Below are 15,288 nucleotides of genomic sequence, written 5' to 3'. Positions count from 1 at the left end.
ATTTGATCAGAATTTGCATCTACTATGAATATGTGCTTGCTATTCAAATGCTTAAAATTCCACAAGCTACATTCACAAACAAATGTTTATACAACTTCAGTAATTACTGAAACAGGAATCAGTGGCTCCCCTACTTCGACTTAAGAGCAAGTATTGCATTACTTTGGAGTGGAATCAATTTTTAACTTACTCAAAGAAAACAAAACACAAATTACTTCAGCAGTATGGCTTTAAGACCCTGTATTTGGTTACAATATAGCAAGCAAAGTTAAATAACAGCATACAAGTGCCATATACTGTTATCTCAAAAGGAGGAGTTTTACGGTATAAAAATTAGTTTAGAACATACTAAAGCCAGTTTTTGTACAAACATTTTTACAAAACTGAATTACTCAAAGAAAAAAAAAATCAAGAACATTTTAAATATGAATCACTCTTTACAAGTTGTATGCATAAAATTACTTATCTTGATGATATAAATTAGGAATAGTACAAACTTCTTAAAGCTGGCATCCGTATACTATTGAAATGCACACATCAGAAGTACTGAAGTGTTAGTTCTGCAAAAATCCTTAAGAGCCACATTTATACTTGCCAAACAGAGACATGGTGACTTAGGTTTCTAGAGGAGCCACAGTGACCTCCCGTGGCCACTTAAGAAATCCCTGTCCTTAACCTTTTTTTCGATTTTGAACATGACATTCCTCACAAGTGCTAATAAACTTAAAAGGTACAAGAGTGGTTCACGCTTGGCCCTTCCATCCCAGGAAATTACAATATTTCTGTTTGAAATATTTATAGGAACACAGCCTTTCCACAACCCAGCTCCTGGTCACAGAAACAAAGTCACGTCTCCTCTCTGATTTCTCAAGAACCTGTTCCAGAACAGTTTAGAGCACTGTTTTCTGTAGGTCAGTGAGAGATGATGTTCAATAAATGTTCAACACATGTTCAATATTAGGCTCTCAAATATACCACTTCAGCTTTTCAGAGAACAAAGGAAGGAAATATAAATGATGGTGTCTGACTCAAAGTCCAAACCAGAACACAAAGTTGTATGAGACATCTTAAATGTGTTTCAAATTCATTGGTATGCAAAGCCCGAAAACATTTTAGAAAAAAAACTAAGTGTAACAAAGAATCCAAAAGTCAATCAGGTGTCTTCTTCCATTGCTCTGAAGGAACTAGCAGGAACAAAACATTTGTCTTCTTTGTCATGAACACATGAAAAACGTGAGAAAAACACAAAAATCACAGTAGTGACTCTCTCTCATCTGCAGTACATTAATCAACACTGATATTCTTCTACTGCTTATAAATCCTCTCTGTTATACCCAACTTTCTTTCCATTAAGCGACTCGTCTGTGTTTGGTGCCAGCCATGTGAAATACACCTTCACTGGATCAATATTCCAATGCTTGTGAAATGATACTGGAATTTGGTGAGAAAGGTAGCCTTTTGGGTAGTCCATTGGCCGTGCCTAAGATGGAAGAATAAACCAAAACCACCAGTACTCAGTAATGAAAAATAATTTCAGAACAAGAAAGGATCACCAATCAACAGCCTCCATATCATAACAAAGCAATGTGGCACTGACAAAATATGCAAAATGATAACAAAGGGGTGGTTTTTTTTACATTATTCTAGATTTAGATCTTAAACTCACACTGCAGTCATCACGCTATGAAGTACACTGATATTAAATATGCCCTATTTCTCAGGATGAAAAGGTCACCATCTATGAAAGCAAATGTTAAACAGTGTAGTTTGTATTGCACCTTTTTAAATACACCACTTTGGTTCAACAATAACAAAATGATTATAAGTAATATTCCCTTGCTCCTCCTCTTAATGACAGTTGCCAGCACTGCCAGTGGGATTACAGGACCCTAATAAGGCCATAAGCAACCAAAATATATGAAGTTTTATCATGGGGAAAGGTTACCAAAAGTAGGAAATATTGTGGTGCCTGAAAACTGCACTGTTATTCTTTGTCAGGTGATATCAAAAGAGACAGAATTACAACACAGCTACATGATGCATCTGACTTCTTAAGGCACCGAGCATGTTCCATTTCCTCTGACGGTTTAATGGCATGTAAGTGCATCATTATATAAAAATCCCCCACCTGTAGTTGGCCCTAGTAAAATAACTAGATTTTGCCATTGTAAATAGAGTTTTTGTAAAAAGAAATGCATGAAAGGCAAACATTTGTTTTTTTTCTAGATGTAAGACACAGGGGGAAAAAAAATGAGCGATTTGGATGCTGAATGACTGATTTGATGCCTGAGCTAGTAACTGATTTAATACTGTACACTTCCCCTACTTATGGTGGTATTAATGAATTCTACCTGCTGCATTCCTCATGCAGTTCCGTATACACATCAGTCATAAAATTAGGCAACAGAATTTGACATTAAGAGATCTAGATATGTGTTGCTGTACGTAGTTTTTTTATTTTGATATTAAAACCAGAGTGTTTATTTTTAAAAATTCCACTGGATAAATCAAAAGGGAGCCTATCTCCTTCAAGACTTGTGAAAAAAACCCAACTTTAATGAACATTTAGGTTTCAAAAAATTGAAGAATTTACTTTGGATAGAAACAGTTTTTAGATATCTGAGACCAAAGATTTTTGCTGTTTGAAAATCAATCAGCTTTTCATTAAACTATAGGCAAAATTTTGGTGTTTTGAGAATTCAAAAAGCATGAGATCTGCTCTCATAGCTACAGTTTTTATTACATTGCTCTCTAAGAATCATACTGCTTTATAGGTGGTTGATGTTAAGATACATATTCCCTGAATTTCTTCTTTCTTACATTTTGCAGAATCAATTATTGTAAACTTTGCTGCTTTTTGTGCGCTAGAATTTGTATTTGGTTTTCTAGAAAAGCCAAATATGTTGCTTTTGCCCAGATTTTATATTTTAAGACGACAATCTTGACTGCTACTCAATGTGGGAAGGTTCCTGTTCTCTTTTTAGAGTCTTATCATGTCAAAAGCCTCTGGGACAGTTTACAGAACACATATCTACCTTAGCATGTAGCAAACAGAAAACCAGTAAGAATGAGCAAATAGTTATATCATAGTCAGTTTGCTTCTGTTTCATAATGTATACTTAGCACAATTTTGGGTTCATGTATTTCAAGGAACATTGTACATCACAATATTTCAATCAAGTCTTTAAAAAATAGTTTTCTGGTTGACAGAAAATAAAATTTTTGGTTTTCTCATTTTTAAAATATTTGTTGCATAATAGTGGTATCGTAGAATAAGCAGACTTATTTTTTATTCATCAGTCTTCCCCCCCAGGGTTAATTTTTGTTCAAGGTATGTTAAATTAGAATTTGTCATAAGCAACAGTAAAGATGAATTACAGTTCAAGTGTAATTTTCTGTGTGGAAAATCAAACTGCTGGGATTTCACTTGCAAAGTGATTCAGTAGCAAATGCACAGCATTAAGGAGTACAAGGAAGTGCTTTGTTTTGTTGTATAAGGGTTGTTCTTACAAATCTGTAAAATGAGTTCTGTTCTTTCCGGCTCTCCTTTAATTAGGAGAGGTTTTTTAACACAAACTACTCAATAACCGTTGATTTTATAAGACACATTACTTGCTTTCGTTCATACTTACACTGAAAGGAGCAAGCAATGATAAAAAACAGGAAAGTAAACAGATAGGATTTTTTTATATGGACAAAGAATTAAAATATTGAATAGCGCATTCTCAGTCTTCCCATTTCTCTAAATAGTAATCCTAATATAGGAAAAAAATGATAATTTAAATAGTAAACTTCCCCCCATTACTGACAGCCACTTTGAATTACATGGCAATTTACTGATTTTCAAGTAGTCGATTATCTTAATCTCAGTTCATATTCAGATACACAGGTTTTCCCAGTTTTAAAACTAGATTAACACCTGAAAAACACTGAACACTACACCAATTTAAATGCTGATTTAAAAAAAAAAAAAAAAAGCACTGTTTAGGAAAATTTATAAATGCTTCTTTTCTTTAATGCCATGGGAGGAAACTAACATGTTTATTTGGTTTACAAGGCAGCAAATCTCTCTGGGACTCAATGCATCGTGTTTTCCACTGTGACAATACAGTTAGATTGCTAAATATTCTGGAAAACAGAAACAAGATTCAAATCTATTCCAACCCACTTCTCCCAAACTGGAGAGTATATTCACAAGAAAGTTATGTCTTGTGCCCTCTTTCCCCCTTGTGCTAGCAGAGGGCAATTTATCATACTTAAACCATTCTTCAGAATCCACCACAAAAGCAAAAGTTGTAGGAATACTTTTACATTTTATATCTTCACTAACGAGGTATTTCAGAATCGTAAACACGAAATCAACAGAAAAATCGGGTAAGTAGAAAAGACAAATTTACTGAAAAATGTCACAGTCAGTACTCCATTACCTGAAGAAAAAAGTATTGTGGTGTGGGGTTTTTTTTTTTCTTTTCTTAGAGGACAAATCACAAGTACTCAAAGCATGTGGCTCCTAATTCTATTCGTTTTTCAATTTGTAAAATGCATTTTTTATAAAATATAGTTATAGGATAACTGAAATGTCTTATAAACTACTAAAGCATTGTAGTAATCCATGTTTTGAGAATATTCTTATTTGCCTGATCAAACGTGTTCGGGAGAGAAATAAGGTATAGCAGCAGCGTCTTGGTTACAGTTATTACACATTGATCGGGTTTCCAATATTTATGAATTTGCAGTATTTCTGAGTTCTGCTTTATGTGTACACTTAAAAGAATAAAATATATTTTAAATACTAGTAAAAATAACTCTCTGACCTGATGGAAAAGTGGACTATGCGTTATAGGGATTCCTAAGCCACTGAAACACATCCCAAGGACCATATCATCAGGTGCGTCCATGCTGTAACACCGGCATTTACTAGCAAGTAGTTTCTGAACAGCTATTTTGCTGAAAACCATCCTGGAATAAAAAAAAAAACAAAACCAAATGAAACATACAAGACGATAACTACTAGAGAAGCCAAATGACCACAATTAATAAATATTGCTAAATGGTATAAAACTGCAAGACAAAAATGTAGCCCTCTGGTACAAGGTATCTGAAATTTCAAAATTTGAGAGGTCACTACCGACAATTAGTTTAAGAGGCATTTTCTGGAAGATAATTGCTTTATAATGAAAATTAATTATACCAATCTGTTATTCCAACAATTACTTAGCTAGCCACCATTTTTGCTGCAGCTAATTCCTCCTAAATTTGCCCAGAACTTTAAAGGGTTATTCTCCTCTGTCTTACTCACATGTATTATCCAGTTAGTTATTATGTAGCAATTAAATGAAAAGAACTCTCAACCTGAGAGGATTCCTTGAATCCTGCGTTATACAGAGTCCTCTCCATAGTGAAAAATGTTCCCCGAAGCCATTGCAAGGCTCTTCCGTTCATCTTAACTTTCTTGCTCATCTAAACACCAACCACAGCCTGGAGCTGTTAGATCATTATCACTAAAATAAGCCTTCAATAGACCAGAAACAGGATGCTGTCTTTAATTCAACAGCTGAGAGAATATACTATTGCCTATTATTCCATAGCTGCCTTTTCTGAAGTTATATCATCCACCAAGTCTGATCAAAATATAGGGTAGTCTAGCTACTACAAGTTATACTAACAAGATTCACGCTCTAAAATTGCTACACGGCTTCATGAGTTCATTCGCTATATGACAAACCTCTGCTTGACACCGCGGCATAGCAAAACTTCCACAGATACTGAATGCTAAGGCAAAAAGACTAACCTGAGAATATTGTCAGAACAAAGTTGTAAAATACCCCATTGCTATCGTTGAAACTTTGAAGACTGCACGTATCATAAAAAGAAGAAAAAGAGGAGAGCACAATAGGAATCAATATCTCAGTACTCAGCTCAAATAGAGAAGGAATAATAGGCTAGAGCCTCGGGGGGGGAAGGGGGGAAGTAAAGAAAAAAAAAAAAGAGTTGAGACTTGTGACCAGCATATGTTGCCACACAAAAGGTGTGATGTAAATTGCATACATTTGGGGAATATAGTTGCTAGTTGATTCTCTGGAATGTGTCCCTTCAGCTATATAGAATTCTTCACTTATAATGAACCTTCTCAAAATTATGGTATGGAACAAAATGGATGATCACAGGGACCCCCAAGTCTTTTGCACGAGAACAACCCACAACAATCTCTTTCTGTGAGAAACTATTTTCCAGGACACAGACATCAAACTCCTTGCTCAGCCACCTCTCCATAAATCATCGCATGAAGTTCAAAAACAGAAGGAGAATCATGAACATTTTTATCAGTACTTGGACACAGAAAGAGAACAGGAAGGAACATTTTCATTGTGACAATTTGTATCACTAGGTGCGCTGCTTTGGGTTCTCCTGCAAACTCCACAACAGTTCAGATCACAAGTGTATTTTTTTTAAGCAACTATCCCAACTGTCTCTGCTTACTACACTCGGATTCACATTGTCAGATGGTCTCTGAGTATGCAGAATGAATTGTATCAGATGAAACATGGCTGCATGACACGCACCAAGAAACATGTGGCGCAGATAACTGGTAATAGGCATTCAGTCAAGCCAAAATGACTCCCTGAAATATGCATGGTCCTCAGCACCAACTGCTTTGCTCTACAAATCTGTTCCCAAGAGGCTGCACAACTACTTATTAGTTAGGACATTTAGGTCTTTGAGCATCATTATATCGTAATCGTACTAGGAAACATCACTGTTTCTGTTGAAACTGCCTTGTGTTGTAACTCAAAACATTTGCATTCAAAGCATGGGCTGATGTAGATGTCAGTAGGAGTTTAAATAAATTACCCTCCTCCGCCAGTGATATAACTATATCCTCCTGTTCCCAAGCCGTAACCGTAACGCTCTCCAAGAAATACTGGTTCATTTGGGTCATAGCAGCTGAGTAATTTTCGGAGTCTGAAAATACTATAATGTGAAAATCCATTTTAAAAAAAAATAAATTATGTAGACATTAATTTTAAAACAGACATTGCTAGCCTAAATGGCATTCTAGTAAACAGCACAAAAATAATAAGAGCAATTCAGACATTCTACAAAAAACAGAGATACAAACTTTTAAACACAAATTTATGATGCATTATTTACTATGAGATATGATTACTGAATTTGGTCAAATGATAAATCAATTAGCTTAAAGTATTTTTCTGAAGAAGCAGGCAAAATTTCTCAGCAAAACTGTGTCTTCATCTCAGAGAAAACATGAAATTATTATCCAAACAATGGTAGGATCTTTGCAAATGACATTTTCTCCCCAGGAAATGAAAACAAAAAAGGTAGATTTAGTTACACAAATATCGGTTTACCTAGAATTATAGCCTCTTCCAGATTCTTCTTCTGTCACGTTATTTAATGAGAAGTATTGCCTTAAACCACTTATTCTCTCATGACCATGGGATCCTGCTAGTTGATTACTGTGCCTTGTTTTGCTTATACTGCAGTGTCAGTTTTCATGCGCATGGGATCTAATTTTCGGACAAAGGCAAGTCCCTGGACACCATTCTGAGTGGTTCTGACAACTGACCCTAGCTTACAGAACCTTTCTTCTGGCACATTTATGCAAGGAATACGTCCTAGAAAGTGTATTAGCAAATGACTAAAACCAATCATCTCAAACTCCAGTGAAGAATCCCAATCAGTAATCATATTCAGACTACACGATTACATAATAACACTAATATGCATAGTTTTTATCAAGTTACAAGATGACATTGTTTTTAATATCAGAATGCTGAAGGAAAGTGACAATTTTTTTCCTTAAAGGGAAATAAAGCTACATGACTAATAAAACAGCTGTATCTCTTAAAAGAAGAAGAGATGAATATTGCTAAAACTCTATCAGCATGAAGAGTAGTAACCCCTGAAGTATTGCAATGCTTACCTTATCAGTGTGTCATCATCCACTATGACTAACCAAGGAGTTCTGGGAGAGCTATGATTCAAAAACCTTTCCAAAATGGCAAAAGTTTTCCCACAGTGACCTAAAGGAGAAGAAATAACAGAATACGTACGTTTAAATAAAACGGCATTTTGTAATAAACAATTATTCATGAATTAAATAAATATTTTACTGCACTATGCACAACATTTTGGAAATGACTGGCAACATATTTGACATGCAAGTTTAAATTACATCCTTCATTGTGCTGAATGGTATTTGTACGAATTGTTCAAACAATTCCTTTCTCTGTGGGAACATACCTTTGAAGATGCTAAAATATGGAAATTCTTTGAATTATGAGGACCTGAAAAATAAGCTATAATCCAACTATCATGTTAAACTGTTGGACAACACCAGGCAAACTGCTACCCTTAATTTCCAAAACCATAAAATGAGGAGACTATGATAGAAACATGTTCTGCAAAACACACCAATATATTTTAATAGTATTTCATGACACATCAGGCAGGTCCATTGCTTTTATATAAATATTTAAGTCTACCATACTCATCAGCAGCAGCTCAGGTGCTGATAGCTTCCTCCAAGGAAAGGTCTTAACATTTATCACAAGACTATAATGAAGTTGAGAGGTAAAACACCCTTTACTAGGAGTTGAGAAGTGAAACACCCTTGTTCAGAATGAGCAGGACAAGAGAAACAAGAATGTTCAGACTTACACTGAATCTTTTTTTAGATCTCAGAAAAGTCTAATTGCAAACAGTCTTTATCCATATAGGGTACAGTTGACTATCTAAAGCAATTACCGCTATCAATATTACAATTACAGAACAAGCATTAAAAAATAAGGATAGGATTTTGAAGCTACTTCCAGTTAATTTTTTTTTTTTTGAGAAAATGCAGTAACTCTGCTTAAGAAATGAATGAAGTCCTGGCTTTGCTGATTTTGTGAAACCATGAACTTAATGCAGACTGATGTATGAGTATTTACAAAATTAAAATCAAGATTTCTGTATTACAGTCCATCACAAAAAATGGACAAAAACAGTGTTAGAGCAAACTCAGCAAAATTTGTTTAGTTTAGAATGCCACAGCAGTAGAATGCCACTGCTCCCCAAAGCAATGCTCAAAGGCCAAATGTGGAAGGTCCCTTCCCCCTGGTGTGACTAGAACTACTGGGCACAGCTTCTACAGATGATCCACACATGTCCAGCAGGTCTGGTGCATCCTGTAAACAATCACTAATTGCTCATGTCACACTGCACCTATGCAAATGGAAATCTCTGCCTATTGTCTCTCTGCCTCTAATAAGATGCTCTAGACGACAAAAAAACAGGGCAGCTAGAAATAAGCCAGAGATCAGCAAAGCATTTGACACCGTCCCACACAACACCCTTGTCTCTAAATTGGAGACATAGATTTGACAGATGGATCACTTGGCAGATAATGAATTGACTGGATGGCCGCACTTAAAGACTTGCGGTCAACGGCTCCATGTCCAAGTGATAACCAGTGACAAGTGCTGTTCCTCAGGGGTCCATACTGGGGCAGGCAGTGTTTAACATCTTTGTCGGTGACACAGATATTGGGATGGAGACAACACCAAGCTGCATGGTGTAGTCGACATGCTGGAGGGAAGGGGTGCCATCCAGACGGACTTGGACAGGGACCCGGTGGGCCTGTGCAAACCTCATGGAATTCAACAAGGCCAAGTGCAAGGTCCTACACCTCAGTTGCAGCAATCCCAAGCACAGATACAGGCTGGGCGGAGAATGGGTTGGGAGCAGCCCTAAGGAGAAGGACTTGGGGGTGTTGGTTGATGAGAAGCTCAACATGACCCAGCAATGTGCGCTTGCAGCCCAGAAAGTGAACCGCATCCTGGGCTGCATCAAAAGAAGTGTGGCCAGCAGGTCAAGGGTGGGGATTCTACCCATCTACTCCGCTCTGGTGAAACCCTACCTGAAGTACCGTGTCCAGCTCTGGAGCCCCCAACATAAGAGGACATGGACCTGTTGGAGCAGGTCCAGAGGAGGGCCATGAATATAATCAAAGGCTGGAGCACCTCTCCTATTAGGACAGGCTGAGACAGTTGGGGTTGTTCAGCCTGGAGAAGAGAAGGCTCCGGGGAGACCTTATTGCAGCATTTCAGTACATAAAAGGATCTACAGGAAAGATGGGCAGGGACTCTTCATCGTGGCATGTAGTGATAGGATGAGGGGTAATGGTTTCAAACTGAAAGAGGGTAGATTTAGATTAGATATTAGGAAGAAATTCTTTACTGTGGGGGTGGTGAGGCACTGGAACAGGTTGCCCAGAGAAGTTGTGGATGCCCCATTCCTGAAGGTGTTCAAGGCCAGGTTGGATGGGGCTTTGAGTAACCTGTTCTAGTGGAAAGTGTCCCTGCCTATGGAGGCGGGGGCTGGAAATAGATGATCTTTACGGTCTCTTCCAGCTCTAACCATTCTGTGATTCTATGATCAGAACAACCGACCTAGTGGGCCAGAAAAAGCTAATAGGCTATAGCTTGGACACCTCTAGTTCAGAAGGTAATAGCATGTAGCAGAAACTATAAGCCTAAGAACAACAGATCACATGAAAGAAAAAACCCTAAAATTAATAAACTCATGAAAGCAATCATATCCATAGACTTTTTTCTATTCAAACACAATATCAATTACTTTAAAACCACATTATTTCTCACTAACATATTTTCCAATCTTAACATTTAGTTTTTGTGCTTAAATCAAAACATACTAGGCAGAAGCACATAATATTTGAATACCATATGGCAGATAGCGTATGCTCAGTAACCAGCAGGCACTGTTTGAGGTCTTTTGACATAAAGCTATGACTTCTGCTACTATTGACAATCTTGCCTCAAGAATTATTACTCCTACTCAGAGTAATAACGCCAATTTTTGTCTCTTGGAGTATATCAGTGTATTATGCTTTCGTACTCACAGTATTTAGGTTCCTGCTAAAAAGAACATTCTACCTACACAGGCGAACTGTACTGTTCATCCACTTCCTATGTGGCAAAAGCATTCTTTTAGTTTAGGCTGCACAAACGTGCTACAGAAATACAAAAGTTCTAAACGATATACTATACATGAAATATACATATCGTCCATAAAACTTACCATCTTCAGACAGTTACTTGCACAAAACTGACAACAAGAGTCAATAGCTCACCTCTGTCAGTATTAGGTATGCCTAAATCTATCGTAGGAATGGAGATGTCTGCATAATCACTGTAGTATTCAATAAGGGCAGCTTCTCTTTCCCAAGTCTTCTTTACAACTGGTACTGCAAAACAATCGTTGACATTGAAACCTAAGTAACTTGTTTAAAATAAGTACCTGATCAAAACATTTATGCACCTTGTTAAGTGACATATCCCTTTACATGGGAAAGAAAATGCTGTTTCAAATATAGCATCATAGTTCTAAAGGTTCATTCTTTTTTCTTTCCTACAATATTTAGAGAGAAACAATTCACATTTTTATGAAAGCCAGTCAGGGCAGTTTTATTTATATAGTATTTTTTTTTTTTTAAATATGACTACAGTTTCATTTATATTACATTGAAAACTGTGATGTTTACATTTATGCTAACCAAAGTATGGAATTCATTACTTTCACACTTGCTATGGTAGACTTTACAGCACACATCAGCATGAACGCTATCAGAGATCAATCATTCTTCCAGTATTGAAACCATCACATTTTAAAAACAGCACATCCAACTGTATAGCAGGTAAAATATTCTGAGTCAGAAACAGACCAAATGCACCTTTCGAAATACTACACTGTGTTATATACATCATATCTGATAGCAACGTGATGCTAATGCTCAAAAACACTGTCTCTGTAGGCACACTAACAGAAGGACATTTATAAATATCATCCAATCAATTTTTATCCCATGGAGATTCTTTTCAAAGGAGGACTGCTTAATGCTTCTCAACAAGAGCAATCCTTTTCTTATTAGTTTTCCATTTGACATAAACATTTAAAATTGATCATAAAAAATTCTAATAATTGTGCTATAAATGTTTAAATTATATTCAGAAGTGAGTAAATTATGGGTAACACAAAAGAAGCTGAGCACCTGCAAAATGTTTGGAAGAGAATGATCAGGTTGAAATCAATGATTTATTTTTTCTTCCATTTTAAAAATTAAATGGTCAGGACTTAGATTGACAACTACTCTTAAACATTGTGCACTCTGCATTGTGCATCACTGTTTGTCTGCTCTATGTTCTTTGACACCATCCAGTAGGTCTCATTAGTAGTAGCTAGTTGTTTAAAAGGAGGAAGTTATTTTTGTAATTTCCCATTGTTGCTATAACTCCGATGCTTGTGAACAACTCATTTTAGCCCCTTGCTGGGATCACCCATCGCCTAATTTGATATTTGTTGCCTACCTACTTGCTCACTTTCCTCCACTCTGATCACACAGAGACGTGTAAGATTTATTATTCTTGATTGACCAATAGTCAGTTTGGTAAGACTAAAATGAATTGAAAAGTGACTGTTAGGATACAGTAATAAGAACTCAGTGCACTAATGGAAAGGCTTTAATATTTAGAAAAAATATAATTCCACTTCTGTAGCATTGTGCAATGGATGATACTGCTTTTGAAAGTTTTAGACACTTAAAACTGCTCTCAAATTTTTGCATTAGAAAATCCAAAGGGAATAATTTACAAAAGATATGTTCATACAACATGCCAGTGGAGTTTAAAATGCAAAGCCATGAATTTCACAATACATTAACTCTACTTCCTATGTACTAAAAAGTCATATTACATCATAAAACAAATGCATAATCATGCATTAATTGACAGAGAATGCCATATAAACTCCCCTCCCCCCCCCCCATTTACAATAAAAACCTCCAAGAAGCCAGGAAATTATTTTCTATTTTTGTAGAAATGTTCTATTTCAAACATGTTTCTCAGAAGAATAAAATCAGAAGCTTTCAGAAAGGCCCCAATATAGAAACGTCACAGATAAACAAAATACTTCCAACCTTCACCTGGCAGAAGAGACACACCTGTAAAGGCTGTTTCACCTTTCTCCAGCCAAGGACCTCAACCTCAGTAGGGTGCTTTAACATACACAACTGTTTCCTATTACAGATTGAGCCTCTCAATTTCTTCATTAGAGTCTCACTTTTTTGTGTAAATAAAAAAAGCTCACTGAAGCAACGACCTGAGTCTCACCTCGCTTAAGTGATCTAGGGGGCTACTAGCTAAAGTGTATTTCTCTTTTCCTTGCTTGTTTTGATGGAAGAGTCACCATCCAGACTAATGCCTATTGTAAACTGAATCCCACAATACTTCGTAATTTCTAAAAAATCTTATGTTCCAAAGAAACAACAACTATTTGAGATTTCTGACTAGCTGTTGATGCAAATACTTATCAATATATATTAATAGTTGTGATCACACTGAAGTTTCAATACTGTAGTAAAGAGATACTTATAGAAGGTCAGCTTTAAGTTCTTAATTCTATTTTATTTGTGCTACTTCTAGACCCTTGATGCATGTTTGCAGTCTTGAACTTTTCTTATACAACCATATATGGTATGTGTAAGAAGGAAAGTTGTATCTGAAGTAAATGCTAAAGTAAAATTTAGCTGCTTTTGCACATCAAATTCCAATCCTCAATGTTGCACTAGTGTAGTTTTTGTCATACAATAAAAAATGACTTACCAGGTAAAAGGAGCTCTCTGAAGCTGGCATCCATTAATCTTTCAAAATCTTGAGTAAGATTATCCTCTATTGCACAACACTGGAAGCTGTGAGGAAAGTTCAAGAATTTTCCTCAGTCTTCAACAGGTGTTTCTTGAAGGATGTTTACACTATTTTTTTGAAGCCTTAAGTTCGTTCTTTTCTGACTTCCTAGGTTTAAGGGTTTTTTTTTGTTTTAATTTTGATATAAGAAAATAAACATGGATCCAGAAAGAAGAACTCTTCAGTGAACTCCAATTACAGGACAGTCAATTTTGTTTTGTCAAAAACTACTTTAAAGATATCCTAATGGTTAGGTGATCAAAATACTAGAAATATGCCTTCATTAAGTGCAGCAACATTACAAAAAAATTTCCGTAAGTCATATTTTGAAGAAAAAAAAAAAAAGCAACTGGCATATAGTTTAAATTTAGAAGTGACAGAACCCACAGTTTTGGATGCATTAGCAAAGGGGAACTTAGTTAAGAAAAGAGTTTTTATCTTTATCCTGCAGTATTCAAGGGCACACAAAATTCAAGTAAATTCCTGGAAATAAATCCATTCTGGAATTTCCTTATAAACAAAATGCCTTGTAGTAAACTAGAATGGACTGGTAGGTGACATCAAGTTGGCAGAGCGCCTTCTGTTAAATCAGTGGATTTGGATCTTTTTCCTTCCAAGTTTTGTAGACATTGGACCTACCTCAACTTCGATGAGCATTACTGTGTATTAGCTGAAGCTGAATGTCTCTCTGTATCTTTGTTTTCTGTGCCTCTGAGAAGGAAGTTAATATTCACTGAACATATCTTGTTGGGCTGTGCTACGTTTTTTTCAGTTGTTTTTATCATGGATATCATGGTCATATTTTCACGGTGACTATGATTACTTGTATAACACTACAATTTCCAGATGAAACGTGCTACAGTGTTGCATACTTGGGAGACTCTTGATACGGCCCATGTCTCAGACAAGTACTACAGATGACCATGTTTCTACAAGGGACAGAATTTCCTATTCCAAGCATTATAAAGTGCCTATGCACATGCATAGGGTTACAATAGATAGAAGCAATACGACAGCGTAAGCTGTTCAATCTTTTACTGGAGGCAAGGGCAGGACAAAATGAAGGAGGAGGGAAAAGAGCTTTCAGCTCCTTCAATTTTCTAAATCAGCCACCATACAGCTACACAATTGTCACTGCCAGGACAAGGAATAGAACTGTACCAATTATCTGGGGGAAACACGCTGAAGGATACTAATAGCTGCTACAGCTCCAATTTGCAATAATATAAGCTAACTTTATGTACATTTTTAATTTTTTATTTAGGTATTCCATTTCAAGAATTGTGCCAATCACCAACGATGACACGTCAAACAACCACAACTTTTAGTTTTACACATTTTGCAGCACTCCTGAAGAACTCTGAATAGCAAATTCTACCTAAAGAATGAGCTGTTGACAGTTCTGAAGCTTTCATGTTTCCCAGTGGATTTTGCAAACATATAGTCCCAAAGAGCTACAGAGAGAGCACATATCAGCTTGTTTTTTAAATAATAATTTCATAATTATTCTACATTGCATAGAACT

General features: G+C 36.2%; 1 protein-coding gene across 1 annotated transcript in view; it reads right to left on the bottom strand.

Annotated features, from left to right (window-relative positions):
* Window positions 1-1,236: 1,236 nt before the first annotated feature.
* Window positions 1,237-15,288, bottom strand: part of B3GALTL (beta 1,3-galactosyltransferase-like) — a 61,285-nt gene continuing 47,233 nt past the window's right edge. The window contains exons 11-15 of the mRNA XM_009882848.1: window positions 11,156-11,269; window positions 7,946-8,045; window positions 6,853-6,972; window positions 4,815-4,959; window positions 1,237-1,480 (exon numbers count right to left, since the gene is read on the bottom strand). Coding sequence (XP_009881150.1) covers window positions 1,313-1,480; window positions 4,815-4,959; window positions 6,853-6,972; window positions 7,946-8,045; window positions 11,156-11,269 — 647 coding nt within the window. The 3' untranslated portion in view covers window positions 1,237-1,312. The remainder of the gene's footprint in view (window positions 1,481-4,814; window positions 4,960-6,852; window positions 6,973-7,945; window positions 8,046-11,155; window positions 11,270-15,288) is intronic.

The sequence above is a fragment of the Charadrius vociferus genome, unplaced genomic scaffold, assembly GCF_000708025.1.
Source record: "Charadrius vociferus isolate BGI_N301 unplaced genomic scaffold, ASM70802v2 scaffold93, whole genome shotgun sequence".
Lineage (NCBI taxonomy): Eukaryota > Metazoa > Chordata > Aves > Charadriiformes > Charadriidae > Charadrius > Charadrius vociferus.
Note: the sequence above shows the minus strand (reverse complement) of the source record. Positions and strands in the feature narration are given on the sequence as shown.